Source organism: Leucopleurus acutus, assembly GCF_964270905.1.
Source record: "Leucopleurus acutus genome assembly, chromosome: 7".
Lineage (NCBI taxonomy): Eukaryota > Metazoa > Chordata > Mammalia > Artiodactyla > Delphinidae > Leucopleurus > Leucopleurus acutus.
This window is the reverse complement of record NC_139150.1, coordinates 7642582-7670494: the sequence shown is the minus strand read 5'-3', so window position 1 is coordinate 7670494 and position 27913 is coordinate 7642582. Positions and strand designations below refer to the sequence as shown.

Genomic DNA, 27913 nt, shown 5'->3' with positions numbered 1-27913 from the left:
GCTTCTTGGCCATCTCAACATTTTATTTTGTGGAAAAAAAATTTTCAATTTTATTTTTATTTTTTAAATTTATTTTTATTGGAGTATAGTTGATTTACAATGTTGTGTTAGTTTCTGCCGTACAGCAAAGTGAGTTAGTTATACATATACATGTATCCACTCTTTTTTTAGATTCTATTCCCATATAGGTCATTACAGAGTACTGAGTAAAGTTCCCTGTGCTATACAGTAGGTTCTTATTAATTATCTATTTTATATATAGTAGTCGAAAGTTTTTTTAAAGGGAGAACATATGATTTTTTAAGGTACAGGCAAAAGAGAAATTGATTTTCATTTTGAGAGTATAAAGTCATCAACACTTGAAGGAAAGGAAAGAGGAAAGAAGGGAGGGAGGCAGGAAGAAAAGAAGCAAAGAAGAAATGTAGGAAGGATGGAAGGATAAGGTGGAAGGAAAGATCACAGATTTTCTTTTTTTTAATTAATTAATTTATTTTTAACATTTTTTAAAAATTTATTTTACTTATTTATTTAGGCTGCGTTGGGTCTTTGTTGCTGCGCTCGAGCTTTCTCTAGTTGCGGTGAGCGGGGGCTACTCTTTGTTGTGGTGCACGGGCTTCTCATTGCAGTGGCCTCTTGTTGCAGAGCATGGGCTCTAGGTGCCCGGGCTTCAGGAGTTGTGGCTCACGGGCTCTGGAGCACAGGCTCAGTAGTTGTGGCGCACGGGTTTAGTTGCTCCACGGCATGTGGGATCTTACTGAACTGGATCTTACTGAACCCGTGTCCCCTGCATTGGCAGGCAGATTCTTAACCACTGCGCCACCAGGGAAGCCCCACAGATTTTCTTTAATAGAGAAAATGGATGTTGTGGAGAGAGCACCAGGCTTGGAGTCCAGAGCCCTGGGCACCAGTCCTACCCTGTCACCAACTTGCACTGTGAACTTGGGCAACACTCTTCCCCTTTTTATGCCTCAATTTCCACATCTGTGCAATGAGGGCGATGGCGGGAAAACTGTAGGAGCTTCATCAAATCATTCTTTTGGTCGACAGGGGTGTCCCGAGTGCCCGCTCAGTGCCAGGCTCCAAGCTGGGTGCTGGGAATACAGTGGTAAACAGGACCAACCCTGTTTACTGGACATCAGAATATCAGGGGAAGCTAAGGCCAGGGCTGCCCTAAAATGTTCAAACCTCAGCTGGAAATTCATGGGCTGTGCAACGAAGTGGGCCGGCCTGGGACCTCCTGGGGCAGCAGGAACAGAGCAGGACTTGTTGCCTGGCCTCACCTCCTCCCCACTGTGTTTCTTGGCCCATCCACTCCCTCACCTCCACCCTGGATCCCTGCTTCAGAGGGCATCTCACAGCCTGCCTGGCCCGCTTGCCTTCCACTTCCAAGGCAAGGTTTGGCAGGAAATATCCTAGCCTCCATCCACTCTTCCGGCCAGCCCCCAGGAGACCCACCTTCCAACTCCCTCCCTGCTGCATCAGTTGGTGACATGGTTGTGGGAGCCCAGCCTGTGTTCTCAGATTGCTCAACAAGTTATATTTATAATCAATGCTACCATTTATTCAGGCATTAATTTATATAAGCCTCACAGAAACCCATTTTACTGATAAGGAAACTGAGGCTCAGAGAGGCCTGGTCATTTGTCCATAGCCACACAGCTCCTAAGTGGCAGCTCTGACATCCAACGCCTGGCCCGTCTGACATCAGAGCCCAGGAAACAAGAGACTTATAAGGATGACTGCCGCTGGGTACACGCCAGACCAAGCATGCTACTTTCTGCTGTTGTTTACATTCAGCAGGACCCGGAAACCAGGGTTCCGGAGCAATAGTCCCGGATCTCGGACACCAGAGTAGGGGTGGGGCCACTTCGGCCCTTTGGTGTAATTTCTCCAGGCCCCTCTGGGGTGACAGTGCCAACTCAGACGGGGAGTATGTAGTACCTGGAGGTCGTGAGACGTGTTTATTTCATCCTCCCTGTGCTTCAGGTTTGAAGGTACTTCTGCAGATGGCAAGGCAAGGCCTCCCCGGGAAACCACCATCTGTCCAGGATGAGTGGGAGGGGCTGGCCTGTCACCATCCACCCCTCCCACATGTCACTCGAGGCTGGTGGGCCCGGCACACTTTTCTCTGGGCACCTGTTCTGTCCTCCCTCAGGCTAACCAGGAGCTGGGTGGGAGGTGCAGGGGGCGCTCTGGCTGGAAGCCAGATCAGGCCCGAATCCCCAGTGGGGAGGCACCAAGGTACACTTTAACAGAGGGCGTGGGGCAACCTTTCCGGTTGAAAGGCAGGAGCTGTGGAGCCGCTCCGCCGTGCTCGCTCCTACCAGTGTCGCCTGAGCCCCTGCTGTAGCCCAGCCTGTGCCCAGCGTGGGAATCCAACAGGGAGCAAGGCGCTCAGTCTGGACATGGGAACCAGCCGGTGCGTCACTGCCTGTCCAGCCATGCGGGGCCGGAGAGCCGGCCTCCTGGTCCTGGTCCCATCTCGACCACCTCTCCTACCTCTCCCATTGCTGTGTGGCCTCGCAGCTCCCTGCCCTTCTGTGGGCCTCTGTTCCACCCTCTGGATAATGACAGGGGAGTGAGATGTTCTCTGAAAACTGCACCTCCTTGATGTCCATCGTTTCCATCCAACATTCTGTGGTCAGAATCCCAAGATCCAATTCAGTGCCCGAAGGAGGTGAGGCAGAGGGCTCTTCAGGATCTTGGATTCCTTGCTGAAATTTGGGGAGCCTCCGAGGGAAGAGACCGAGGACAGGAGGACCTCCTTGACAGGCCCCTCCAACTGCTGAGCCCTACTCTGTACCAGGCATGGGCTAAGCTCTTGGTGAAAGGGCTCAAGGCTCCTCCCGCAGCCATGCGTGGTAGTGTACGATGCCCGGTTTAGATCATGTGGTTTACAGCTGAGGCCCCTGAGGCCCAGAGCACGAAGCAACTTGCCCCGGGGGCACCAGGCCGGGGAATGGCCAAGGCAGGATTCGAACCCAGGGCGTCTGCCTGGCACTGGCTCCTCACCACTGAGCCAGTGATCCTTAAACTTGACAGGAACATGAAAATCATATGGGGATCGTGTTTAAAATCCAGATTCCCTCCTCCCCTCCCCTGCCCCCCCAACCCGGCCCCGAGATTCTAACCCAGCCTGTCCGAGGAATGTGCATTTGAACAGGCTGCCTGGGGAACTCTGACACAGACTGTGTGAGGGCCTCCCTTTGAGAACCTGGGCCAGGGCCAAGATGGGGCCCCTCCCCACCTGGGCACCCCATCCTCACCCCGGCCCTGGGAGATCCTGGTCTGAGGAGGCGCTCTTCTCCCACACATGGCCCTGTGCTCTAATCTCAGCTTCCCATAAGCTGCTTGTCCTTTAAGTAGCCCTGGGAGGCAGCAACTCGGAGCAGGCTGGCGCAGACCCTTGACCACCCCTCCAGCTGGGCCCTGGGCTCCCCACACCCTCTATGTGGCACCTCAGGGACCTCCACCCCTCTGGCCTGCCAGGGCCAAGTGGGCCCATCGGTGTGGGGGGCGGAGGAGTGCTCTCAGGGAAGAGCTCCAGGGAAGGTTCATGTCTCTGCATGGGGAGGGGGCTCTCTGTGGGGAGTCCCATCCTTCCCAAACCCTCCTGCAGTTTCCATGGCAACTACTGTTGCCATGGTACTGCTGGGTGAGGAGCTGGTGGGGAAGAAGGTAGACCCCAGGCCCCCAGGCCCACCCCAGCCTCTGTGAGAATAGATGTCTTACCTCCACAGCCCTGACGGATCCCAAGTACTAGGGGGTCACCCCTGCAAAGGCATCAGCAGATAAAGGATGGGAGAGACAGAGACAGGAAGCTCCCACCCTGCTCGCTTCCCCCTGCCCCCAGTTAATCACCTCCCTCTCTGTGCTGCCTGGTGCACCTCCATTCCAGCACATGTCACATTGCATTGCATTATCTGTTTACTTCTGTCTCTCCCACCATGCTGTGAGCTCCTCGGGGTGGGAACTGTCTGACTCATCTCCTCCCCTCCCCAGGGCCCAGCACAGAGCCTGGCACAGAGCAGCTGCTCCCAAATATATTCTAGACTGAATTTAATTGAATTACATAAAAAGCCAAGTCTGGCTTCTCAGGTTTAGAGGGCAGCAGAGTTTGATGGGAAAGTTCGCAGGCTCTGGAGTCCAACAGCACCAGGATTGAATCCCAGCTCTGCCATTCCTCATTGGGTGAACTTGGCCAAGTCACTTCACCTTTCTGAGCCTCAGTTGCCTCATCTGTAAAATGATCATTTCCATATGAGAGCACTTTTGGAGGACTTGGGAATTCAGTGCCCATTTATTAAGGACGTCTTGTGTGCTAAGCCTTGTGCTGAGCCATGGGATACAGCGACAGACGGAAAGAGGCAAGCCCACCCTTCTGAAGCTCAGAGTCCTGCACAAATGAAAAGCATTTGCCTGGCACCTAGAAATGATGGATAAATGCAGGATTTATCACTCTCCTTCCCCATAAGGTGGCTGACTCTTCCCAATTAGCCTCTGCTCTCCCCAGAGGTGGGGCAAGGTGAGAACAGGGGATGAAAGAGGCCTCCCCAGGGCCCCCAGATGAGGCCTTGAACCCAGAAACCTGGGCCTACTCTGTTGTCCCCAAACCCTCTGCCCCAAACCTGCTTTGTGAGTCCGGGTCAGGCTCTGGGCTGGGGGCAGGGGATCCATGTTCATGATCTGGCTGTGTCCCAGCCCTATAGGATCTTTTTTTTTAAAAAAAAATATTTATTTATTTATTTTTGGCTGTGTTTGGTCTTTGTTGCTGCACGCGGGCTTTCTCTAGTTGCAGTGAGCCGGGGCTACTCTTCGTTGTGGCGCGCGGGCTTCTCATTGCAGTGGCTTCTCTTGTTGTGGAGCACGGTCTCTAGGTGCACGGGCTTCAGTAGTTGTGGCTCGCGGGCTCTAGAGCACAGGCTCAGCAGTTGTGGCACATGGGCTTAGTGGCTCCGTGGCATGTGAGATCTTCCCAGACCAGGGCTCGGACCCGTGTCCCCTGCATTGGCAGGCGGATTCTTAACCACTGCGCCACCAGGGAAGTCCCCCTTATAGGATATTGAGTGTATCCTTTCCCCTCCCTGGTCTCCATGTGCCTCTCCATGAATGAGGTGACTGGCCAGATCTCTGTGGTCCCTCAAGCTCTGGCCTCCTCCCCCCTTTCCTGAGTCCTGGGAATCCCATAACTGTGATCCCAAGAGCCTGATCCCTGGAGAGGCCTCCACCCTCCTTCTTGTGCTGGCCTGGGTGGGGCCATGGTTGTGTGGGTGGGGAGATGAGAAGAGCTGACAGGACAGAGAGAAGTGTCACCCTCAAGAGTTAGCTGAAAGGACTGCTGAAGTTGACACAGCAGATGTCTGAGGAATAGACATCAGGTCTAGGGGCATGAGGTGAATTTGGGATGTCTCAGTCCAGTCCTTCAAAGGAACTGGGGGGCTTCCCTGGTGGTGCAGTGGTTGAGAGTCCACCTGCCGATGCAGGGGACGCGGGTTCGTGCTCCAGTCGGGGAAGATCCCACATGCCGCGGAGCAGCTGGACCCGTGAGCCATGGCCGCTGAGCCTGCGTGTCCGGAGCCTGTGCTTCGCAACGGGAGAGGACACAACAGTGAGAGGCCCACGTACCGCAAAAAAAAAAAAAAAAGGGAGCTGGGTCTTCAGGGAGTTGAAGGGCAGAAAGCTTTCACCAGAGAGTCAAACAGATCTGTGCCCAGGGTCTGGTAGATACTGGCTGGGCAACCTGAATGTCTCTGAGCCTCAGTTTCCTTGTCTGTAAAATGGGGATAATAACAGTATCTTCCTCATGAGGCTATTGTGTGGAGTCCAGGAGATATTGCCCACGTAAAAGCCTGGCATGCAGTAGGTACTTAAGGAGCATGAGTTCTTTTCCTTGCCTCCTCCTTCCCCCCATCCCCCTCATCCTCAACCCCAACCAGATGGGGCCAGGGAAGGGGAAGTGAGATGCTGCCTTTCCCCACAGCGGAAGGAGGGGAGGAGGTGCAACTCCATTTCCTTGGCATCCACTCTGTGGCCACTGGACGCTTGGGCACATGGGGTGGGGCACCCCATGCCTCAGTTTCTCCTGAGTTGAATGGCAGTGGCTGGGTTGGGGCAGGGACTTCCTGTTGGCTCAGAATTAACACAGGGCAGACCTGAGAGAGGTCTGGGGGCCAGTTCAGAAGCACAAATTCTGTGACCCAGAGGATTTGGGGGTGATCTGTTACACCTTTCTCAGCTGACCTCTTCCCATAGTGAAGCCCTTAGGCTAAGGTGTGGCAGGAAACTTGGGGCAAGCTTTGGGGCTCCCAGTGGCAGGACAAGTGCCCCTGGGACAGAGGGAGCCTCCTCAGACCTTGCCCCTCTTCTCACCCCCAACTCACTGCAGGGACTTCCTGCCCCGAGGATCTGGCATTGTCACCCGACGCCCCCTGGTCCTGCAGCTGGTCAATGCTACCACAGGTATGGGCTTCCCCTCTTTGGGCCTCATTCCCCATCCGAACAGCGGGGATAAAAATGCGTAACAGAGAAGTGGCTTTGCGTGGGGGGAGGGAGAAGAAGGCAACGTTTTGTGTGTTTGTGGGGGGGGGGTCTTTTCCCAGCGGAAGATGGGACCCAGGTGGGTGCCGGCTATTATGATGCTTACTCGCCCTTGCCCCCCTCCTTCTGGGGCAGAATATGCCGAGTTCCTGCACTGCAAGGGGAAGAAATTCACCGACTTCGAGGAGGTGCGCCTGGAGATTGAGGCTGAGACCGACCGGGTGACTGGCACTAACAAGGGCATCTCTCCGGTGCCCATCAACCTCCGCGTCTACTCGCCGCACGGTGAGGAGACCTGGCCCTGGCCCCGCCCGCAGCCTCTTGGCTCCGTCTCTGAGCCCCGCCCCTTGGGAAACCATCGTATTGGCCCCGCCCCTTAGCTGGCACCTCCTCAAGGGCTTCACTCCTGCTGTAGACTCCGCCCCCACAGCGACTCCTCCTCTGCGCGTCCTACCCCAGTCCCACACTGCCACGGCTCCGCCCACCCCTGGCCACGCCTCTAACGGGCCTCCGTTTAGCCCTTCGCGTTTCCCTAGCCCCACCCACCTACGGCCACGCTCCCAAACAGATCCTCTTTAAGCCCTGCCCTGTTCCTTAATCCGCCCGCCCCCGGCCACGCCCCTCGCCTTGAACACGCCTTCTCGCCGCCCTGTCCAGTGCTGAACCTGACCTTAGTGGACCTGCCCGGAATGACCAAGGTCCCAGTGGGGGACCAACCTCCCGACATCGAGTTCCAGATCCGGGACATGCTTATGCAGTTCGTCACCAAGGAGAATTGCCTCATCTTGGCCGTGTCCCCAGCCAACTCCGACCTGGCCAACTCTGATGCCCTCAAGGTCGCCAAGGAGGTGGACCCCCAGGGTAGGTTTTCACAGGTAGCCGATGCGCAAGGCCCTGGGGGTCTATTCACAGCGTAAGGGGGAGCCACTGGAGGGTCTAAGCGAAGAGGGGTGGGATCAGATTTATGCCTTTAAAAATCGTTTTGGCTACTGTGGAGAATGAATGCGGTGGGGAGAGCAGAGGCAGGCAGCGGGTAAGGGAGGGAGTGGGCTGGGAGATGGGGAAGGGGGGTGGGATTGGGAGTGCCTGGGGCCGCCTGTGTGAGGGCAAGTGCAGGTGTAGACAGCCCTCTCCTGCCACCCCCAGGTCAGCGCACCATCGGGGTCATCACTAAGCTGGACCTGATGGACGAGGGCACAGATGCCCGTGATGTTCTGGAGAACAAGCTGCTCCCGCTGCGCAGAGGTCGGCAGGCCACACACCTGACCCACCCCCACTGCCCCTCCTCGTAACACCGCCCCCCACCCCCCACAAGGCTGGTTGCCCCTGACCCCCACCCCATCCACAGGCTACATTGGAGTGGTGAACCGGAGCCAGAAGGACATCGATGGGAAGAAGGATATCACGGCTGCCTTGGCTGCTGAACGCAAGTTCTTCCTCTCCCACCCTTCCTACCGCCACTTGGCTGACCGCATGGGCACGCCCTACCTGCAGAAGGTCCTTAACCAGGTAGGGGCTCCTTAACCAGGTAGGGGCTCAGGCCAGGATGAGGCCTGAAGAAACCAGCGTAACAGAATCATTTAAGCATATTTTGTGAGGGTTGCCCACTGTCCCACAGTGAGGTAGCACCAGAGCTTTGCTGACCGTTCCCTGTCCAGGGCCAGGAAGGGGAGCCCTAGGAATGCCCCAGAATGGAGAGAAGTCCAAGACCTTGTGTGGACGGTGGCATTGACAAGGGCTTGGGCTTGGGGGCTAGGATTGGAGTATGGTTGGCTAAAGACCTTTGCTCCTTCTGAAATGGGGAGAGGCTGATCTGTGGAGGGGGTGATCCCAGGGGCTTCCCTAGGATGTTTCTCCATCTGGAATGGGGCTTCCAGAATTACTGAGGGGTGTGTGTGTGTATGTGTATTGACAGTAGGAAGGCAGTGTGGCATGGGACAAAACTGGGGTCTCTGGCGGCCACATACCTGGGTTCTAGTCTCAGCTTTGTCACTCACCCACCAAGACTCTCCAGCTCTCTGAGCCTCTATTTCTGCATCTGTAAAATGGTGATAATGGAGATGAGACCTGTTTCTTAGGGTCCTTCTGCAGTTCAGGGAGATACTGCGTGTGGAGACCTAACCAGAGTGAGCCTCAGAACTTGAGAATTACCTTAAGGGAGGCCTTAAACCCAAAGGGCACAAGGGGGCAGTCTTCCAGCCATCACTGCCCCTGATTCATTTCATCTGGCTCTTGTGGTCTCTAAAACTATTAAATTAGTCAAGATCAGGCAATTTCAGATAAAAATCTAGACTTCTGGCTTCTACTGAAAATGGAGTTATTGACTCATTCATTCAATTAATACACCTCTGTGAGCACCTACTGTGTGCCAGTCCCTGCCCTCAGGCAGCTTTCATTCTGGTGGGCAGGACAGCAGTGGGCAGGGCTGTGGCTCTGCACCTCACCACATCCACATGGGCCCCAGACATCCTGGCCCCTGCTTGGTCCTGTGGGCATTCTGGGTCTGTGACCATGGCCTTAACCCTTTCCTCGCCCCCACCGCCAGCAACTGACAAACCACATCCGGGACACGCTGCCAGGGCTGCGGAACAAGCTTCAGAGCCAGCTGCTGTCCATTGAGAAGGAGGTGGAGGAGTACAAGAACTTCCGCCCTGATGACCCAGCGCGCAAGACCAAGGCTCTGCTGCAGTGAGGCCCTCCCCAACTCCTGACTCCCCATCATGGGGCTGCCCCTCCCCGCAGCCTCTCAGCACAGGGCTCTCCCAGGGCTCCCTGCCCGGGGTGGCTGCTGCCCCCTCAGGTCATACCACTCTCTCCCCAGGATGGTCCAGCAATTTGCTGTAGACTTTGAGAAGCGCATTGAGGGCTCAGGGGACCAGATCGATACCTATGAACTGTCGGGGGGAGCCCGCATCAACCGGATCTTCCATGAGCGCTTCCCCTTTGAACTGGTCAAGGTAGGCAGACCCCCCCAGGGGCAGGAGGGCTCAGGACTACCCTCCCACCCACCTACCTAAGACTCTCTCATGCATACATGTGCTGACCCCACTAGAGGCCCTGATGCCCAGCTCTGGGAGTGAGGTGGACCCTGTTTGACCTCCCAGGTAGCAGAACAGGCCCTGACCAGCCATCTCTTTGTCTCCTACACAGATGGAGTTTGACGAGAAGGAACTCCGAAGGGAGATCAGCTATGCCATCAAGAATATACATGGCATTAGGCACGTATTGGGACCGGGGAGGGGAGCTGAACCCTGCAAGGCAGGAGGGGTCTAGTGCAGAGACAGAGGGAGTGATGGAGTGAGCCTCCCTGAGAGAGGACCAAGAGCCCTACCTAGTCCCCAATCTCCTCAACCCTGACTTTCTGGCTCCCAGCTTGGACAGGCTCTGGATAGGGGAGGTGGATGGGAGACCCAGGCCATCCCCCTACCTGCAGCCTGCTACCCTCCTTTGCTTGTCCCTGGGAGCGGCCCGGAGGCTAGAACAGTGGGGTAGAGCCCAAGACACAGGTGGCTGGGGAAGCACCCTTCGGGCTTGGGCCCCCTGCCCATCCCCAGGGTAGGACAGCTCCCCCCAGTGCTATCCAGAACAAAGCTGCCCCAACCACTGGGTAGGGCCTGGATGGTGCATCAGGTGTTAGTCTGTGAACCTTTTATGATGGGATGAGGCCTTTCAACCCTCCAGACCCTGCCACAGTCCCATTAGCCCGAAGTTGGCCCCATTCCACCCCACTTCCCTCCTGCTAGCCAGCCCCAAGGCCTGTGGAGCCGGGACAAAGGCTGGAAAATAGACTGTTCCTAAAAAGCTTAGCCCCGCTCCAGGGACCCAGATCGACACTGTCCGTTCAACAAGAAAACTTAAAGCACCTGCTATGTGCCAGGCAGTGAACAAGACTGAAATGTCACTGCTTTCATGCAGGTTCAGTTCCAAGGTTTGGCATGGAATTTACAGACTGCATTGGCTAAGGCACAGAAAAGAAAAAAAATCTCTTTCCTAGTCTTAAAATAAAATGCTTTATTCCCAGAAAGGCTCTTAAAGAAAACCCAGTTTGACAGTTTTCAAACCATTTCTAGCCATAGAACATCTTGTATGAGCAGAATCTGAAGACAAAGCAGGACAAATGCAACAGTTATAAGCAGACCTTGTCTTGCCCTAAAGAGCTTCGATTGCAAGGCCTTCATCAGAATCCCTCCTGCCCATTTTACAGATGGGGACACTGAAGTCCAGACAGGGGTAGTGGGAGGACCCCGAGGGCAGAGCTCAGGGGGGCGGGGCGGGGCCCTGGCCTGGTGCTCCTGGCAGGAGCCGGTCTGTGACACCGTGCCCTTCTTCCGCTCCGGGCGTTCAGAACGGGGCTCTTTACCCCAGACATGGCCTTTGAGACCATTGTGAAAAAGCAGGTGAAGAAGATCCGAGAACCGTGTCTCAAGTGTGTGGACATGGTTATCTCGGAGCTAATCAGCACCGTTAGACAGTGCACCAAGAAGGTAACCAGCTGCCCGGCCAGCCCCTGCCTCTGCCCCGCCCTGCTCTGCTGCCAGGCGCTCCTTCCCCACCTCCCCCAGTGCCTCCTGGTAGCATGTACAGACCTCAGCGGGGTGGGGGAGGCAGGCCACCACAGTCCAGGAGACGGGGACTCTCTGAGGGGGCCTCACCCAGCCCCGGCCCCCAGACCAGGGGAACCAAGGGATTAGACATTGGAAAGACAGGTATGATGGTGGTAATTTGCCCTGAGAGCCCACCAAGAGCTGCCCCAGCTCAGGGAGAAGAGGGGACCCTGAGCCCCCTCCCTGCTCTCAGAGATGGGGTCATCTTTGGGGGCTCCAGGGAGGGGTCTTGGGGAAGTCTTGTCCCTGGAGACAGATGAAGTACAGGACCTTCTTGGGTGCTGCCCTAGGGGCCTGGAACACCAGAGGGATTCAGAGGACCCAGGTCAAGCAGGTACCCTGACTCCCCACTGTCCTTCATCTTCCCCATCTCACGCCATCCTCACTCAGGACCCTCACTCAGGACCTTCCCCATCCCTTCCATCCACATCCAGCCTTCCAGGGACAGAGCCCCCTCTGCTATGTCATTTGAGCCTCACAGAACCACTCAAGGAGGGCACGGCAGGGCAGGGAGGATGGCGCCCACTTCACAGCAGGAAAACTGAGGCTCGGGAGATCAAGTGACTTGCCCGAGGTCATATGAGCTAGGAGGTGGCAGAGCTGTTACTTGGAGCCAAGGCTTTGGACTCCAAGTCCAGTGCCCCAGACTCCCTTCCTTTCCCCTCCCCACTGCTGCCCTGGCCCCTCTCTATCACCATCTCCACTCTTTCTGTCTTTCCTCTTCTCTCTCTCTGTCTTTCCAAACTGAGCTCCTCCAGACTCCTTAGGAGGAGAGGCAAAGGATGCCCCTTGAGGAGAAAGGGAAGGGCAGGAGTAGAGCAGGGAGCTGGAGAATGGCGATCAGGCAGCTACACAGCAACTCCAGGAGGCATCATCTGCCCCGTAGTCTATGGAAATGGAGCCCCCTGGAGTTGTGCAGTGCACAGCCTGGGCAGCTGAATGCAACAACCTTGGTGGAGAATAGGGAATGGTGCTGGGCTTTGGAGTCGGGATGAAGCGAATACAGGAGGTTCTGGGAAACCTAGAATTGAACAGAATGTGGGTGGGTGTGTGTGGCCTGGGTCAGCTCCTCAGCAGGATGGCATAGGAAAAGGACAAAGAGAGAGAGGGCAGGCTCGGTGTAGCTGAAGAGTGGGGGAGAGGAGGGAGGCAAGCCCTGGGGAGAGAATATGAACTCAGTAAGTGCCCTTGGACGGGGCAGGGGCTTGGTCCCTCAGACCCCTCCCACACCCTCAGAGCCCTGGGGGTTGCTTGGCAGCACCTGGGAGGTGCCGATCCAGGTGGGCAGGAGGGCCAGGTCCCACGCTCACATTGTCTTCTCTTCTGTCTCTCTTTCTCTGTGTCGGTGTCTCTCTCTTCCCTCGTGTCCGTGCCATCCTCCACCCCGGCCCCTGGCTCTGCTTGGCTTTCACTGCCCTCCTTCTCCTCGCCCGCCCACCCTGGCTGCTCCTCCCCTGTTCCTCTCCTCCTCCCCGGGTGCAGGACAGGCCTCTTCACACCTGACCTCGCTTTTGAAGCCACAGTGAAAAAGCAGGTGCAGAAGCTTAAAGAGCCCAGTATCAAGTGTGTGGATATGGTAGTCAGTGAGCTCACAGCCACCATCAGAAAGTGTAGCGAAAAGGTATGATGGCCGCCCGGGAGGGGCTGGGCCTGGCCACCCCTTCCTCATGGCCAGGGCCTCCCGTGGGCAAGAACCAACAGCTGAGCAAGCCCGGCAGCCTCTCAGCCCCCCAGGTGGACCCAGACGCCCAGGCCGGCCCGGCTGATTCCTGGCCCCAAGGTCTCATGCCGGCTTCTAACCCTGGGTCTACTGTACTCATGACTCCTTCAGGCCCCCACCTCTCCCAGAAGACTTTGCTCTAACCCAAGCATCCTCAATGGCCGCTTTGATGGTGATGATGATAAGGAGATGGCCGCTGTTTATTGAGCACCTACTGTGCGCCAAGCACTAGGCTAAGTGCCTGCCCTTGTCATCTGACTTAATCCTTTTAACAACCCTAAGCAGTGAGTAGTCTTATCCCCATTTTACAGATGACAAAACTGAGTCTCAGAAAAGAACAGCAGAGTGGGATTCAGATTTAGGGAGGCTGAGGGAAGAGATCTGGGATCAGGGCCTCCTGGGGCAGGGGAGCTATCCCAGCCCCTCAAAACCAATTTGCCTAAAAGCATATTGGGTTACTCACTTTACTGTAATCCATACATGTTTGACAGGGTCAGCCTCTTTTGAGTCGTCCGTGACCTTTTAGATGGCTTTTTCCTATTTGTCTACTTTGGGGCATTTTGGGGACTTTTCGCCAGATCATCTAAAGCAGTTCTTCCCAGGGGCCTGCATGAGCCCAGCCTCACTTGTATTTGCAAAAGCTCCCTACACTGGGAGGTGGGGGAACATCTGCCTCAACTTCATGTTTTAAATAAGTATCACGGTTTTTGTGGATCATATATAATTAGTCCTGTGCGCCCCTTACACAATCCTATCTCACTTTTGCCAAATGGGGATAGATTAAGCAGATTAGCATCCACTCAGTGCCTGATCCAGGTGGAATCAAATCTGGGCTGGACTTTCCCTTGCATAGTATATATATCATGATATCTAAATCATGGTCCCACTGCATCATGAATACTAAGCAATGCAATCTTAACTTTTGTTAAACTAAAAAATACCGAGTTTATTTTAAGCTGCCTCAAATCTCTTTACAAAAGAACACAAAATATATCTAAATTTTTAAAATTTTTGGGTTTTCATTTTGAAAGGAACACATTCTCAATTAGAGAAAATTTGGAAAATGCCCAAGAGTGAAAAGGAGGCAACAACACTCCCTTTCCAAGAGCCACACTGAGATTTTTGTACATTTCCTGCAAATACACTCCTTTTTTAAAAAAATGAAATTATCGGTATTGATTTTGTTCTGATCATACATGATTGTTATCAAAATATTCAAACTGCACAGAGAAAGCAAAAGTCCCTATAAGCTCACAGCCCTAGAGATGAAGACTGCTAGCAGCACACCCTTCCTAACTAATTACAAATATACACTGGTTTTAACCTAAAAGGGATCACACTGACCACACTGATAGTGAACTCTTCTTTTTTACTGAGCAATGTGGAGTGGAATCCTTGTAATAGTTACATAAAGATCATGCCCTTGAACAGCTGAATTGTATTCCACTGTAGAAATATGACATGATTTATGTATTCAATATCCTATTGACAGACATTTAGGTTGTTTCCACTTTTTTTTTTCTTTTACAAACAGTGCAGCTGTGAATAGCCTTATAAATATATTTGTAGTACTTATCCTGTCATTTCTTTAGAGCAAATTTCTAGCATAGAATTGCCTAGTCAATGGATGTGAGCACTCACAGTTTTGGTAACTTCTGCAAGATTTGCTCTCCAAAGAGTTTTCACCAATTTATTCCTCCAAACTCTTTTTTCTATACATAGGTTTATTTACTTTGTTAGGTATTTACACTGTGAATATATTAGTATCCTGTTTTTTCTCTTAATAACGTACATTTTGGTGGGTGTTATTACATAGTCTATGTGAACATTTTTTTTAATAAATTTATTTATTTATTTATTTATTTAATTTTTGGCTGCGTTGGGTCTTCGTTGCTGCGTGCAGGCTTTTCTCTAGTTGCGGCGAGCAGAGGCTACTCTCCGTTGCGGTGCGCGGGCTTCTCATTGCAGTGGCTTCTCTTGTTGCGGATCACGGGTTCTAGGTGCGCACCCTTCAGTAGTTGCAGTGCATGAGCTCAGTAGTTGTGGCTCACCGGCTCTAGAGCACAGGCTCAGTAGTTGTGGCGCATGGGCTTAGTTACTCCGCGGCATGTGGGATCTTCCGGGACCAGGGCTCGAACCCGTGTCCCCTGCATTGGCAGGTGGATTCTTAACCACTGGCCCACCAGGGAAGTCCCTATGTGAACATTTTTAATGATTGCATAATATTCTATTGAATAGATTTATCACGGTTTACTTAACCATTTTCCTATTGGTGAACACTGAAACAGTCTCTAGTTTTTCAATATTATAAATACCCTGGCAATGAACATCTTTGTGTATAAAGAATTTTATTTTTCTTTCTCTAGGATTATTTCCTTAGGATAGATTCCTAGAAGACTGATTACTAGATATAAACATTTAAAAACTGTGGAACACTTTGCTGAATTGCCTTCCAAAAAAGCACTAATTAGAGTAAATGGTAATATTTTGGAAACAACCCAGATGTCCATCAAGAGGGGATTGACTATGGTATCACACAGACAATGAAAGAGTATAGTTGTTAAAAGGGCAAGGGATATTTATTTCCATTCACGTGTCCTTCCACAATGTACTGTGGGGGGAAAAGCAGGTTTCGGAGATGAACGTATAGAATTTGGGGGGGAAAGTAATATATATAAATGATAAATATATATAATATAATAATCTACATAAGCGATAAAATTCCAAAGGCATAGTTACTAACCATTATTTTAAGAAGGCAAAGAACACAGGAATTTTTTCATTTCTACTTCACAAACTTTTGTCATATTCAGATTTCTTACAGTGAGTCAGTAAATTTTTGTAAGGAGAAAAATTGATCAACAAAAACTTTAGAAAGGAAAGCTTATAAATTATTTCTTTAAAAAATTGCCTTTTAATTGATTTAATGCATAGTAGTTTTTGTTTACATAGCAAAATTCACCCATCTTCCTCTTTTTTTTTCCCTCCCCAAATCTTCTAAATTTAGCAAGCCACCCCTGCTGATTATTCCTAGCCCTGCTGGGATTAGAGTTTCATCTCTGGATGAAATCTGGAGTTTAATGTCCAGCACAGGGTGTGCTTCTCAGTCCTCTCAACAACCCTAAGAGGGAAGGTGCCATTATTACCTCATTTCACACATGGAGAAACTGAGGCTCAGAGGGGTCCAAGCACTTTCCCAAGGAAGGTCAGCAGGGTAGGGGGCTGGCTTTGAACCCAGAGCCATGGTGGCTCCAGGGCCTGCATTCCTGACCACTAAACAGTGGGCTCCAGGCGGACTGCCCCACTTAGCCAAGACCTGAGAGAGAAAAGTTCCATTTTAAAAACTGGCTGAAAGTTCTGGAAATGCTCAGAGGCAGCCAGAATGGAAAAAGATGCTCAAAGGGAACAGAACTTCTCAAAGGGGCTGAGGCTGCCCTGTCATTTGTGACACATGGAAAACTTGACAAATGTAATATCCAGGCCGTTAGTGGGAGAACTGGTCATGCTCTTTGGCAAACTGCTCCCTCCTCCTCCCCCCTTGCCCCTCCCGCGACGCCACCCAGGGAGGGAGCACTTGGGACCATCTCAGAGGAGGCTTTGCTGGTGGCCGTGACTCGGTCCCAAATCTACCCCAACTCGGGGACTGTGAGAAGGAGTGATGGCCTGTCCCTGAGCCTCTCGGTGCAGAAGGGTCCACTGGGTCCCTCCAGCCAGTGCTGTTTCTAAGCCCCGCCTCTCAGGCTGCCTCTCTTCCAGGTCCCCTGAGCTTGGCCACATGAGCCACACCCTTGGCAGAGCCACGGAACAGTCGGGGGGAGTGGGGAGGATGTGGCATCTCTCAAGGCTGCCTCTCCTGGGCTGGCATCCAGGGCGCTGCTCTCTCCCCCATCCTCCTGCCTCTCCTGACGCCCCCCACCCCTCCCCCACCCCATCCCCTTGGCCTCCATCTTGCCCTCAGAATCACTACCTGTGACCCAGGCACGCTAACCTCCAGCTCTCTTCCCACATAGGGGGATCCACCTGTGGGGCCTGACCCAGGATGGGAAGAGGGACAAGGTGTGGGTCTAGCTTTGCCCAGCCTGGGCCCCTCCATGGCAGAGGAGGAGGTCCCCTTGGGTAGACTCCCACCATCAGCAGCTCAGCGAGTCCCCCTCTCCAAGGAGCTGCCGGTTCATGAGCCAGAGGGCAGAGGAGCCCATGTCTGCTCACCCTGGCAAGGAGGGCAAAGATCTCCATCCTTCATTCATTCCCTCATTCTTTCAACGTGCCCTCTTTGGGCACTGGCAGTGTGCCCAGTCCTGGGCCCTACCTTCAGGGCAATTACAGTCCAGTTTGGGGAGGGAAGTGGGGTGGAGAGGGGTGGGGCACATGGAGGTGGTCACAGTAGGCTCTCTGGAAGACACGATATTCAACAGAGTCCTGAAGAAGGAGTCAACCCGGGTTTTGTCCAGAGCCTGGCTGAGCTGAAGGCAGAGTCCACAGGCAGGGGGGAAGGGTTTGGAGCAACTTCCCCTTTGGCCTCAGTTGATAAAAACTGCGGGGGGTGGGGGGGTGGGTAGAAGGGTGCTGCTGAGCTGCTACCCCCAGAGGAGTGGGGTAGAGACAGGCTGGCCGGCCAGCGCTGAGCCAGGCAGATGTGTCGGGTTAGCGGTGCCGGGACAGGGCATGCAAAGGGAGGCAAAGCCGGGTGGATTCGACCAAGAGGGCCCCCGCAGGGTACTGCTCATGCTGCTGGCACTCCCACTCCGCATGCCCACCCCACCCCCAATGCCCTCGCATGCCTGTGCCTCCTGCATGTCCTTTGTGTAGCTGCTGGTCTTCCCCTGCTCCCCTCCCCCAGCTCTGACAAGGAGCACTGCCTGTCCCCAGCCTGACTCAGGAGGCCACCTGGCACCTCGGGCCCTGCCCTCCCCAGATTCTCCCTGGATCGTAATCTGCGGGCTGTTACCTGCCTGATTCCCCACCTGACTGTGCCTCCAAGCCTTTGAGGAGGCAAGGGGTAGCCCTGAGGATCAGTGAAAGTTTGGGGCGCTCACAGCGCCCCAAACAGAGGCCTCAATCAAATAGGTCTGTTTCCAAGATGGCTGCCACCAAGATGGCGGCCGAGGAGCAGGCTGATTCCCAAGGCATTTGTGCTCATGGGAACTGCCGGCCCCCGTGAAGTTGCCCAGGTAGGCTAGTGAAGAGGGCCCGGGACTGGGAAGACCCTTGACTTGCCATTTGGAACCCACAATTGGGGGAAAGGGGTGGCTGTGGCTGGGTGCCATCAGCTTCCTGGGCCCCCAGGTGTGGGGCATTCTGTGTGTCCCTCCCACCCCACGGCCCTGGATTCTGGTGGGGTTTGGGTGCCCCCTACCTGTGCCCCCAGTGTACGTGGCTCTCTCCCCTGCCCCCCTGCCGCAGCTCCAGCAGTACCCCCGGCTGCGGGAGGAGATGGAGCGCATCGTGACCACCCACATCCGGGAGCGCGAGGGTCGCACCAAGGAGCAGGTGAGCCCACGCACCACCCCCTCTTCCCTCACCTTTCACTCCTGCCCTTGGGCTCACCTCCTTCTTCCCACTTTGTCTCTTCTGTCTCAGTCTCTCTTACACTTTCTCTCCTTGTATTAACTTTCTGCTTCTCTCTTGCTCTCTTTTTTGTTGTGAGAAAATATATACATAACATAAATTTTACTATTTTAACCGCTTTAAATTGTGCAGTTCAGTGGTGTTAAGTACATTCAGACTGCCGTGCAACCATCACCACCAACCATCTTCAGAACTTTTCATCTTCCTAAAATGAAACTCTGTCCCCCTTAAACAGTGACTCCTAGGGACTTCCCTGGTGGTCCAGTGGTTAAGACTCCACGCTCCCAATGCAGGGGGTGCGGGTTCAATCCTGGTTGGGGAACGAAGATCCCATATGCCCCACAGTGCAGCCAAAAACAAACCAAAAAAAATGACACCCATTCCCCCTTCCTCCCAGCCCCTGGCAACCACCATTCTCCTTTCTGTTTCTGTGAATTTGATGACTCTAGGTACCTCATATAAGTGGAAGCATACATTTGTCCTTCTGTTTCTGGCTAACTTCACTTAGCATAATGTTCGCAAGCTTCATCCACGTTGTAGCACGTGTCAGAATATCTTTCCTTTTTAAGGCTGAATAATATTCCATTGTATGAATAGACCACATTTTGTTTATCCATTTTTTCCCACTTTTGGGCTATTGTGAATAATGCTGCTCTGAACACAGGTGCACAAATATCTCTTTGAGAGCTTGCTTTTAAATCTTTAGGGTATATTTCCAGAAATGGAATTGCTGGATCATATGGTAATTCTATGTTTAACTTTTTGAGGACCTGCCATACAGTTTTCTAGAGAAGCCGCTCCATTTTACAATCCCACCATCTGCTTCTCAACTATCTATACTCTGGTCATCTCACTTGGGGCCTCTCTCTCTCTCTTTGCTGTTTCTCTGGGTCACCATACACCCCTCATAGGCGCCCTCCCTTCCTTTTATGTAGTCATTTATCAAATATTCTTTCATTCATTCAATAAGAAGCATATTCCCTGAATGCTCCTCTGAGCTGGGAGGGGCAGAGGTGAGCAGGCTCCCTCATGGCTCTCACAAAGCTCACAGGCGAGTCCTTTTCCCTTGGCCATCTCCCTGTCATCTTCTGTCTATACCCACCTCTGGCTCCCAATTCCCAGCTTCCATCCTCATACACCCCTTCTCCACAATGGTGCTGTCCCTAATCACTCACATTTTTGTTGCCGATGTTGTGTTTCTAAATCCTCACTGGTCTCTTTTTAATGACAAAATGATAAATACTCAATAAAATATTCAATCAGTATAGAAGTCATTAAATTACGAGTAAGTGTTCCTCCATTCACGCTTCCCCGCCCGCAGTCTCCCATAAAAGAAACATTATTAAAAGTGTGGTGTGTCTCCTTCCAGACATTTTCCCTAGGCACATACAGATTCCAGATTTCCTCTTACTCTTAAAGAATCACAACCCTGCGGTGTGTCTTGCCTTTTTTTCTCTGAAGAGAATTGTAGCTAACATCTGTTGAGCACCTATTACAGGTCAGACCCATGACCTTCCTCCTCTCACTGTGTCTTCACCACTCCTGTGAGGCTGAAACCCTTCATTTGCGGAATTTGAAGCTCGGTGAGGACAAACTCACAGGAAGCAGCAGGGCCTGGGTCTGAACCCAGCAGTGAGCATCAGGAATGTCACCCCCATCACAATTTGGTCACAAATCCCATCACTCTTAATTATTTGCAAAGGGGATTTTCCCATGCCAGAATCTGGAAGTTATCCTCATTCTTCTGAACAGCTGTAGAGTGCCTTTTAGTTTAGAGGATACCATAATCTATTTCACCTTCTGATAGCCATTGGCTTGTTCCCAGTTTTTCTCTGCAACACACCACACCAGACTGAACACCCTGGTACATGTATCTTTGCTCACTCAAGGAGCTTATCTGTGAGATATAGTTCTAGAAGTGAATATATGCATTTTAATGTTGTCAAATATTGCCAAACTGCCCTCCAAGAAGGTGATACTAATTTACAGTTCCACCAATGGTATGTGAGAGAATCTGTCTTCCCACAGTTGTGCCCACACTGGTCATTATCAATATTTATTATTAGTTTGATAGGTTAAAAAGGGGTCTCACTTTAACTTACATTTCTTTATCAATGAGAGGGAGCATTTTCTACATATCCTTATTGGTTGTATGCATTTCTTCTATGGGTTACCCATTCATGTTCTTGGACTATTTTGATTTGTGTTTCTTGTCTTCCACTTATTGATTTATAGGAATTCTTTGTTTATTATGGATACATTTATTTATTGTGGCTTATACATTGATTTATTATGGACTCTATACATGCTGCAAGTATGCTTCTCCCAGCTTTTCATGCATTTTAAAACTCTGTGGTATCTTTTCCACTTTACTGCTGACCTGTGTATCCTTGAAGGTCATGCTCCTCATCGATATTGAACTGGCTTACATGAATACCAACCATGAGGACTTCATAGGCTTTGCCAAGTGAGTGCTCCCTGGTCAGAGAAGGTGACACCTCGTGTGACTGTGTGTGTATGTGTGTGTAGGACCCAGGCCTGTTGGGTTAAGCCTCTGGGTCTGGTGCCCACTGAGCAGTAGCAATGAAGCCGGGCCTCTTGAGAGAAGTTTCTGGGACTCTTCTTTCTCTCCTCATTAGTGCTCAGCAGAGGAGCAACCAGATGAACAAGAAGAAGGCTTCAGGGAACCAGGTGAGTGAACTCCAGTGCCCCAGCCGGAGGGATGGAGGGTGCCGGATGGACGCCAAGCTCTGAGATCCCCCTCCCCCAAGGGGAAGGGTCCCACAGGGGCCAGAGAGCCTGTCAGATGCCAGCCACAAGCCTCCCACTCTGCATCAGTAACCCTCTCTCCTCTCTCCCGGTGCTTCTCGTGGTTGCTATGGTTACCTCTTTGCAGGATGAGATTCTGGTGAGTACCAGGACTGGGGCTCTTGGTTTGTGTAGTGAGGGGGAGGAGGGGACCCATTTGTAGTGGGGATGTGCAGGGGTCAAGAGGGCACCCTTTGGTTTGCACACACCAGCCCATGGGTGTCCACATATGCGCTCAGGCCAGAGGCAGGGTCTAGCCACACACAGAGTCCCACCAATCTGTCCATCACTGCGCATGAACTAAGCATCTACTTCAGCCAGAGGTAGACCATGTGGGCTGGGGTGGGTGAAAATGCCTGGCAGGGGCCTGGCACTGAGTAGGGACTCTTTAAATATCGGTCGGATGGATGGATGGATGGATGTATGGATGGTTGGATAGATGGACGGATGGATGAGAGAGAATGTTTTTAAGCTGGCATCTCTACCAGAGAGTTGAGTAAAGAGTGAATGGAGTGTCAAGAGACCAGTGCCTCCTTACCTATTCTGTCCTTCAGATCTCTGCTGAAACATCACTTCTCAGCCCCGGTTGTACCACCAGCCATAGAGTTTGAGCTCTTCCAGAAGCTGTAGTTTCTTTGTGATAATATAGGTGTTTGTGTGATTACTGGCATCATATCATTTCCCTCTTGAACCCTATAAGGGGAAGGGCTGGGTCTGTCCTGTTCACCAGTAAATCCTCAGCCCCCAGTGCAGTGCCTGGCACACAGTAGGTGCTAAATAGAATGAAGGAGCTAATGAATGCAATATCCCAGGGCAATTCGGTTCAGCAAACACTCACTGGTGCCTGTACTGTGCTGGCCCCTGGACAGGAGTCAGACTCTGGCCCTGCCCCTTGGAAGCCTGGACTTGTAGTCAGGCCCCAGGCAGGGTGGAAGTGGGGGGAACAGGAGGTCCCTGGTGCTGGGGCTCTGGAAGGGGGTTTTGGGTGAGCAGGGAGTAGGGCAGAGCTGGGGGTGGCCGAGGGAGGACAGGAGTCAGGGCGGGAGCAGGGTGGAGAGGTCTGTTGGTCAGACTGGGGAGATGGAGGGCCAGGGAGTGGCATTCAGACTCAATTCCAAAGACAGTGACAAGATGCTGAGGGGATCCTCTCCAGACCGGGACAGGGTGGGAGGGTGGTCATGAGGCACTTGGCTACCACATCCCTGTTAATGACTAAGGCAGCTACTAGCTGTGATCCGCTGTGTGACTTGGGTTCTCCGCAAGGTTCTCAGGGAAGCCAGAGAGGTTTAAGGAGGGCTGGGAGTGGGGGCGGGGGGCGGGGGGTGGTGCTTTGAGGGCCTTAGAAGCAGGCTTGACCCCAGAGGGCTTTCCTGCCAGCAGCAGGCTGCTCAGTCTTCTCCGGATGCTCAGGGGAGAAGCCAGGGAGGCCAGGGCTGGGGGAGGGAGCAGAAGTAGCTCCCTTGTCCCCTCAGTCTGTCCCACCACGAGGGTCTGGTCAGTGTCCCTGCCCTTGAAGCAGAATCCACAGGCCCTAATCTGCGTCAGTCGCTCAGGACAGTCCCAGAGACAGCTGCTTCCTGCTGTGAAAAGAGACCTTTGCCTGTTACTCTGGGCTTCTCCAGGGAAGAGGAGTCTGGACAATTTGTGCTCAGCTCCTCCCCGCCGCGTCTGTGCTCTACCACCGCACCCCTGTCCTGGGGCTTGGAGGCAAAGACTCTTAGAACCCTACTATCACAGCATTCATGTATTCATGCCACAAATATTTATTGATACCTTACTGTTTGCCTAGCACTCTGCCAAGTGCTGGGATACACCAGTGAGGGAGAGAGTTCACAATTTAGCAAGACAGACTGACATCAACAGATAATCACACACACGCACGCAAATTCAAAATTCCAGTCATTGTCATAGAAGAAAGCTTAAGGGAGTGATGAGAGATGATAATAGGGGTCTTGACTTATATGGGGGGCCGGGGAGAGTCTGCCTGAGAATGTGACTTCTGAGCTCATACCCAGAGGATGAGTAGGATTTGCCAGGCCAACAGGAGGAAGTGCTTTCTAGGCAGAGTCAACAGAAGCACGTGCAAAGTCCCTGAGGTCAGAAAAAGTCTTTGAATAAACTGACTGTTAACCTGAAAAGATACTCAGAGTTATCTTGCCCAATCAGCCACCTAAACTCTGCTTGCACACTTTTTAGCAGTGGGGAGCTCGTCCCCTACCAAAGCCACCAGTCCCCTACTCAGATGGCTCTGTCAGAAGGCTCTTTATCCTGAGCTGACCTCTGCCTTCCTCTGTCTTCCTCTCTGTTCACTTGTGGTTCAAACCAGGGCAGGTCTGACCCCCACCCTCTCTGACCAGCCAGGCCTTGAAGAGCTGGGGGAGGGGTGAGCTTTTGAGGGTCTCTCTTTGCCCACCCCATCCTCCATGGGGAATCCTGGCCTCTGTCCACTGACTTCCTGCACCCCCCCACCCTCCAGGTCATCCGGAAGGGCTGGCTGACCATCAACAACATCGGTATCATGAAGGGGGGCTCCAAGGAGTATTGGTTTGTGCTGACCGCCGAGAATCTGTCCTGGTACAAGGATGACGAGGTAAGTAAAGGGCCACTGGTCATCAAGGGGTTTGGCTGGTGGCCAGAGGCAGGCTGAGACCCTACCACACGCTTGGAGTAGTCTGAACCACCCAAAAGGGGGATTTAAAACTCTCATCAAAGACCTCTGGGTGGAGGTGGGAGGTCAGGACCAGAGGCAGGCACTCCTGAGGGCTCATCCAGGCTGGATGGAGAAGAGGGCTTGGCAGGACTGGGGAGCTTGGGGCTCAGCGCCCTGGGGTGGCAGGGGTGCTGGGCATCCCTCCCTGACCCCAGCAGCCCCGCAGCCTTCCTGTTTTCTTGCTCCAGGGCGTGCCTCCTACTCCGTGGCCTCCACAGGCCCATGACACACACGAGTCCAGCTGCCAGATACGCTGTTAACCCCTGCACCCCAGCCCCCCAGCCCCCAGCAGTCCGAGGGGGATGCCCAGGGTGCCTCCAGCCAGAGGGGCGAGGAGCGATGGGGCCCCACAGAGGCACCACCCCAAACCCCTCCCTGCCCACTGGGCACAGAGAAGCCCAGCCACCCCCCTTCCCTGCTGCTGGTCTCCTTTAAGAACGAGTCCCTTTGGCTTCCACATCTGGATTCCAGAGGTGACCAGAGAGAGCAGGGAGGGCTGGGGGGGAGGGGGCTTGTGGTAATGAACTCCAGCTGGCCAAGGAGTGGGGGGAGGGACCCCCTTCTTCCTGAGGGGTCTGTTGAAGGCGAAGGTGTTCTCCATGGGGGAGCAGAGCCTGGGGCAGTGGCCTCTGATTTCGCTCTCCAAGCCCCCCTCCTTGATCCCTGCCCCCTCCAAGTCTCCCCAGGCAGGGCCCCCCTCCTCACTTTGGGCGGGGCCCTCTGTCGTCACCGGCGGGGGCGCCAAGCCATCTGGACCTCATTACCCCAACCCTGGCCTCTCCCAGAGCATGGGGCCCCTCGAAGGGTGGAGCGTGAGGCTGTGCGGGGCACGGGTGTGGGGACCGCTTCCTGCTCTACCGCCTGGGCAGCCTTCCTAGACGTGCCCGTGCCCCACCATTCCTTGGGCTCCTGTGTTGAGGTTCCTTGCACAGGGCCAGGGGACAGTGTGACTGGGGCTGGGGGCTAGAGATGGGCTACACTGGGGGGAGGAGGGAGTATATCTGAGCAGGGCCCCCGTCCTTGTATGTGTGTGTGTGTGTATCGGGGGGCTGGTCTCTGTGGAACTTCGTGTGTACATTTGAGTTGAGTCGAGTGTGACCCCGGCATTGAGTGTACGTGTGGGTGGGGGAGGGCTGGGCAGTGAGTGCTGGGAGGTGAGGGTGTGTGTGAGGCTTGTGGACGTGGGGTGTGGGTGTTTGACAGGAGAGTGTCTGGGGTATAAGCGTCGGGGCGTGTTCGGTGTTTGAGGGTTCGCATGTGTGTTTGGGGGCAGACCATGTGTGCCTGAGTCGTGTGTGCCCGTGCCTGGTGTGTAAGCATCTGTGTGTATGTGTGGCGAGTGGACTTGAGGAGGGAGGGCGTGTGTGTGGCACGTTTGAGGATATGTATTGTACGTGTTGGGGATGTAAGGATGGGAGAGGGCTGGTGTTCCATTGTGAGCGGGTGTGTGCGTCTGTGTGCGCATGTGTGTGCATACACTTGTGTGTGCTTGGGACACGGATGTGTGATTTAAAGTTCGAGTGTGGGAATGTATGTCTCCGAGTTGTAGGTGTGTTTGTGCCGAGGTAAAGTTGCGTGTGTGGGGGGGGTTGTGAGTGGATCTTTCTGCCCTAAAACAGCTGGGGACAGGGAGGTGGTCCGGGCTGGGCGGAGGGTGATCTGTCCCCCTTCTCCACCCAGCCACCAACCATCTGGTCTTTGGGACTTGGGTGATCCTCTGGGCAGACAGGCAGCCGCCCACATCCCCAGCCCTCACTGACCCCCCATCTTCTCACTCTTCCTCCGCCACCCATCAGCAACCCCACCCCATCCCACAGCATGGTGGCGCCCCCATCCCTGTTGCCTCCTCCCAGCCCACCCTGTGCCCCCCAAGCCCCCTGCCCCGGCTCCAGGCTCCGGTTCTGGGATGGCGCGCGGGGGCCGCTCCAGCTCTCCAGCGGCGGTGCCGAGGGTCTAACCCAGCCCAGCCTAACCAATGTGCAGACTACTGTACAATTTGGAAGTCCTGAACAGATAGTCTAAACACTGGGTAGACGGAGTGGAGGTGTCCTCTGATCCATCCAGGCTGCAGTGTCTGTCCGTCGGGTGAGAGCTTCAGCCCCATGTCCTGGAGATGCAAGGTCCCCAGCCCAGCCCAGCCAGCCCGGGGTCCCCTCTCTGCTCTGACTCCCCTTCTGCCTCCTTTGACGTGGCAGGGGTGAGCGGGAGCTCTGGCTGGGGAGGAGGGGCCTGGGGACGGGCCGGCCTGCGGGAAGGAGGGGGCTGCTCCTACCTAGTGTCCAACCCCAGAGCAGAGCGCAGGGCGGGTGGCGGCGGGGCCTCCCTCGAATGCTTCCAGATGTTCCCTGGCCGCGTGTGCAACTTCCTCCTCTCCTCCCCCAGCCGCCCTCTGGGGCTCCCGGCCACCCGCCTGGCATAAAGAGGGCTTTATGTGGCTGGACGGGCCAGGGGGGTGAGGGGGGCAGAGAGAGGTGGGCAGGATGACACCAGGACGTGGAGCAGGGTCCTCCGAAACCCAGCCCCCGACCCAAGATCCGTGGCGAGGCTCATGCCCAAGCCCCGAGTCCTCCAAACCCACACAGGCACCCCAGCCCGGGCCCCCGGGTGTGGGCCCTGTGGTGTTGGGTTGACTAGTGGGGTACAGGCAGCAGAAACCCCTCCCCTCCTCCCAGAGCCCCATCCTGGGATACCTCCTCCGAAGACCCCTGAGCTCCTCCCCTCTGTCTGTAGGACAGAGGAGCCTACAGTCACATGTCAGCCCCCACCAGACGTACACACATGTGCACACAGGCCTGGCACCCACATGCCATCCACAGATAAGCGTAATTCCTCCCAGATAAACCACACAGATTCAGCCCATTACGAAAACTCTGCACGTAAGTACGTGCACCCACAGCGCAGGTCTCGCAGGTACATTCATGCAGACATATGGACATTTACAGTTGCCACACCTACGAAACTGCACACATACACACATGCTCACACGCACACACGGCCGGGCTGGCACCTCCTCAGGCACCCTCGTGCACACACAGGGACACATTGGCACACGCACAGTGGTGAGAGGACACGTGCTCAGACATGCACATGTTTGCACAGACATACAACCACACACGTTGCACACACACACACTCACCATCTCCAGGCTTGTGCTGTGTGCCTGATCGCTAACACATGGGCAGCTGTGGGGAGTGGGCTGAGCCAGCCCTTTGAAGCTGCCAGGCCTGGTGGCCGCCCCCCTTCCCCGTCTCTCCAGTCAGGAAATGAAGTCAGAGGCTTATCCAGAGCAGGCCCCATAGGCCAGGCTGGCGGCAAGAGAGGCCGAGTGCGGGGTCCCTGGCTGGGGCTGGCCTGGCTTGCGTCCAGGGCTTGCTTGGGGCGGGATGTGGGAGCCAAGCTCAGCCTCGCCACCCCAGGCTCTTGAGCTCTGGCATGGATGCGGAGGCGGTGGGAAGGGCTTGAACGCCGTGGGGAGCCGAGGTGCCCAGCAGACCCGGGGCTCCGTGGCCAGGCTTTCATCAGACAGCGCCCACGCAGTGCAAGGGGGCTGGTGGTCTACAGCCCCAGGTCCCCCCGCGCCGCAACATGGAGCATCCTTAGGGAGTGAGGCGTAGCACAGACAGCACCAACCTCACCCATCACTCCTCCCTCTCCCCCAGGAGAAAGAGAAGAAATACATGCTGTCCGTGGACAACCTGAAGCTGCGGGACGTGGAGAAGGGCTTCATGTCCAGCAAGCACATCTTTGCCCTCTTCAACACGGAGCAGAGGTGCGCCTGCCTGCTCCCACGGGGCTCTGGGGAGTAAAGACGGGCCCACAGATCCAGAAGACAGAGAGATCTGCCTGGGCTCCCCAGCAAGTCATTCACTTGACAAATATTTGTTGAGTTTCTAATCTGTGCTACACTCATGTCCAGATCTCGTTCCTGGCCTCCCTCCCGCCACCCCTTCCTTTCTCCTTCCTGCC

At 54.1% G+C, this 27913-nt stretch overlaps 1 protein-coding gene across 10 annotated transcripts in view; it reads left to right on the top strand.

Annotated features, from left to right (window-relative positions):
- DNM1 (dynamin 1) overlaps positions 1 to 27913 on the top strand; it is a gene marked incomplete at both ends in the record, with an annotated part of 44264 nt that overhangs the window by 8845 nt on the left and 7506 nt on the right. For 5 of the 10 annotated variants that reach the window (XM_082843356.1, XM_082843354.1, XM_082843353.1 and 2 more), the window contains 15 exons: positions 6386 to 6459; positions 6673 to 6822; positions 7195 to 7398; positions 7684 to 7782; positions 7886 to 8046; positions 9083 to 9225; positions 9359 to 9494; positions 9688 to 9755; positions 12624 to 12762; positions 18265 to 18351; positions 20826 to 20896; positions 21069 to 21120; positions 21326 to 21337; positions 23714 to 23827; positions 27607 to 27716. In XM_082843356.1, coding sequence (XP_082699482.1) covers positions 6386 to 6459; positions 6673 to 6822; positions 7195 to 7398; positions 7684 to 7782; positions 7886 to 8046; positions 9083 to 9225; positions 9359 to 9494; positions 9688 to 9755; positions 12624 to 12762; positions 18265 to 18351; positions 20826 to 20896; positions 21069 to 21120; positions 21326 to 21337; positions 23714 to 23827; positions 27607 to 27716 — 1620 coding nt within the window. Of the gene's footprint in view, positions 1 to 6385; positions 6460 to 6672; positions 6823 to 7194; positions 7399 to 7683; positions 7783 to 7885; positions 8047 to 9082; positions 9226 to 9358; positions 9495 to 9687; positions 9756 to 10882; positions 11022 to 12623; positions 12763 to 18264; positions 18352 to 20825; positions 20897 to 21068; positions 21121 to 21325; positions 21338 to 23713; positions 23828 to 27606; positions 27717 to 27913 lie in introns of all 10 variants that reach the window. The other 5 variants (XM_082843357.1, XM_082843355.1, XM_082843350.1 and 2 more) reach the window with 3 other exon arrangements.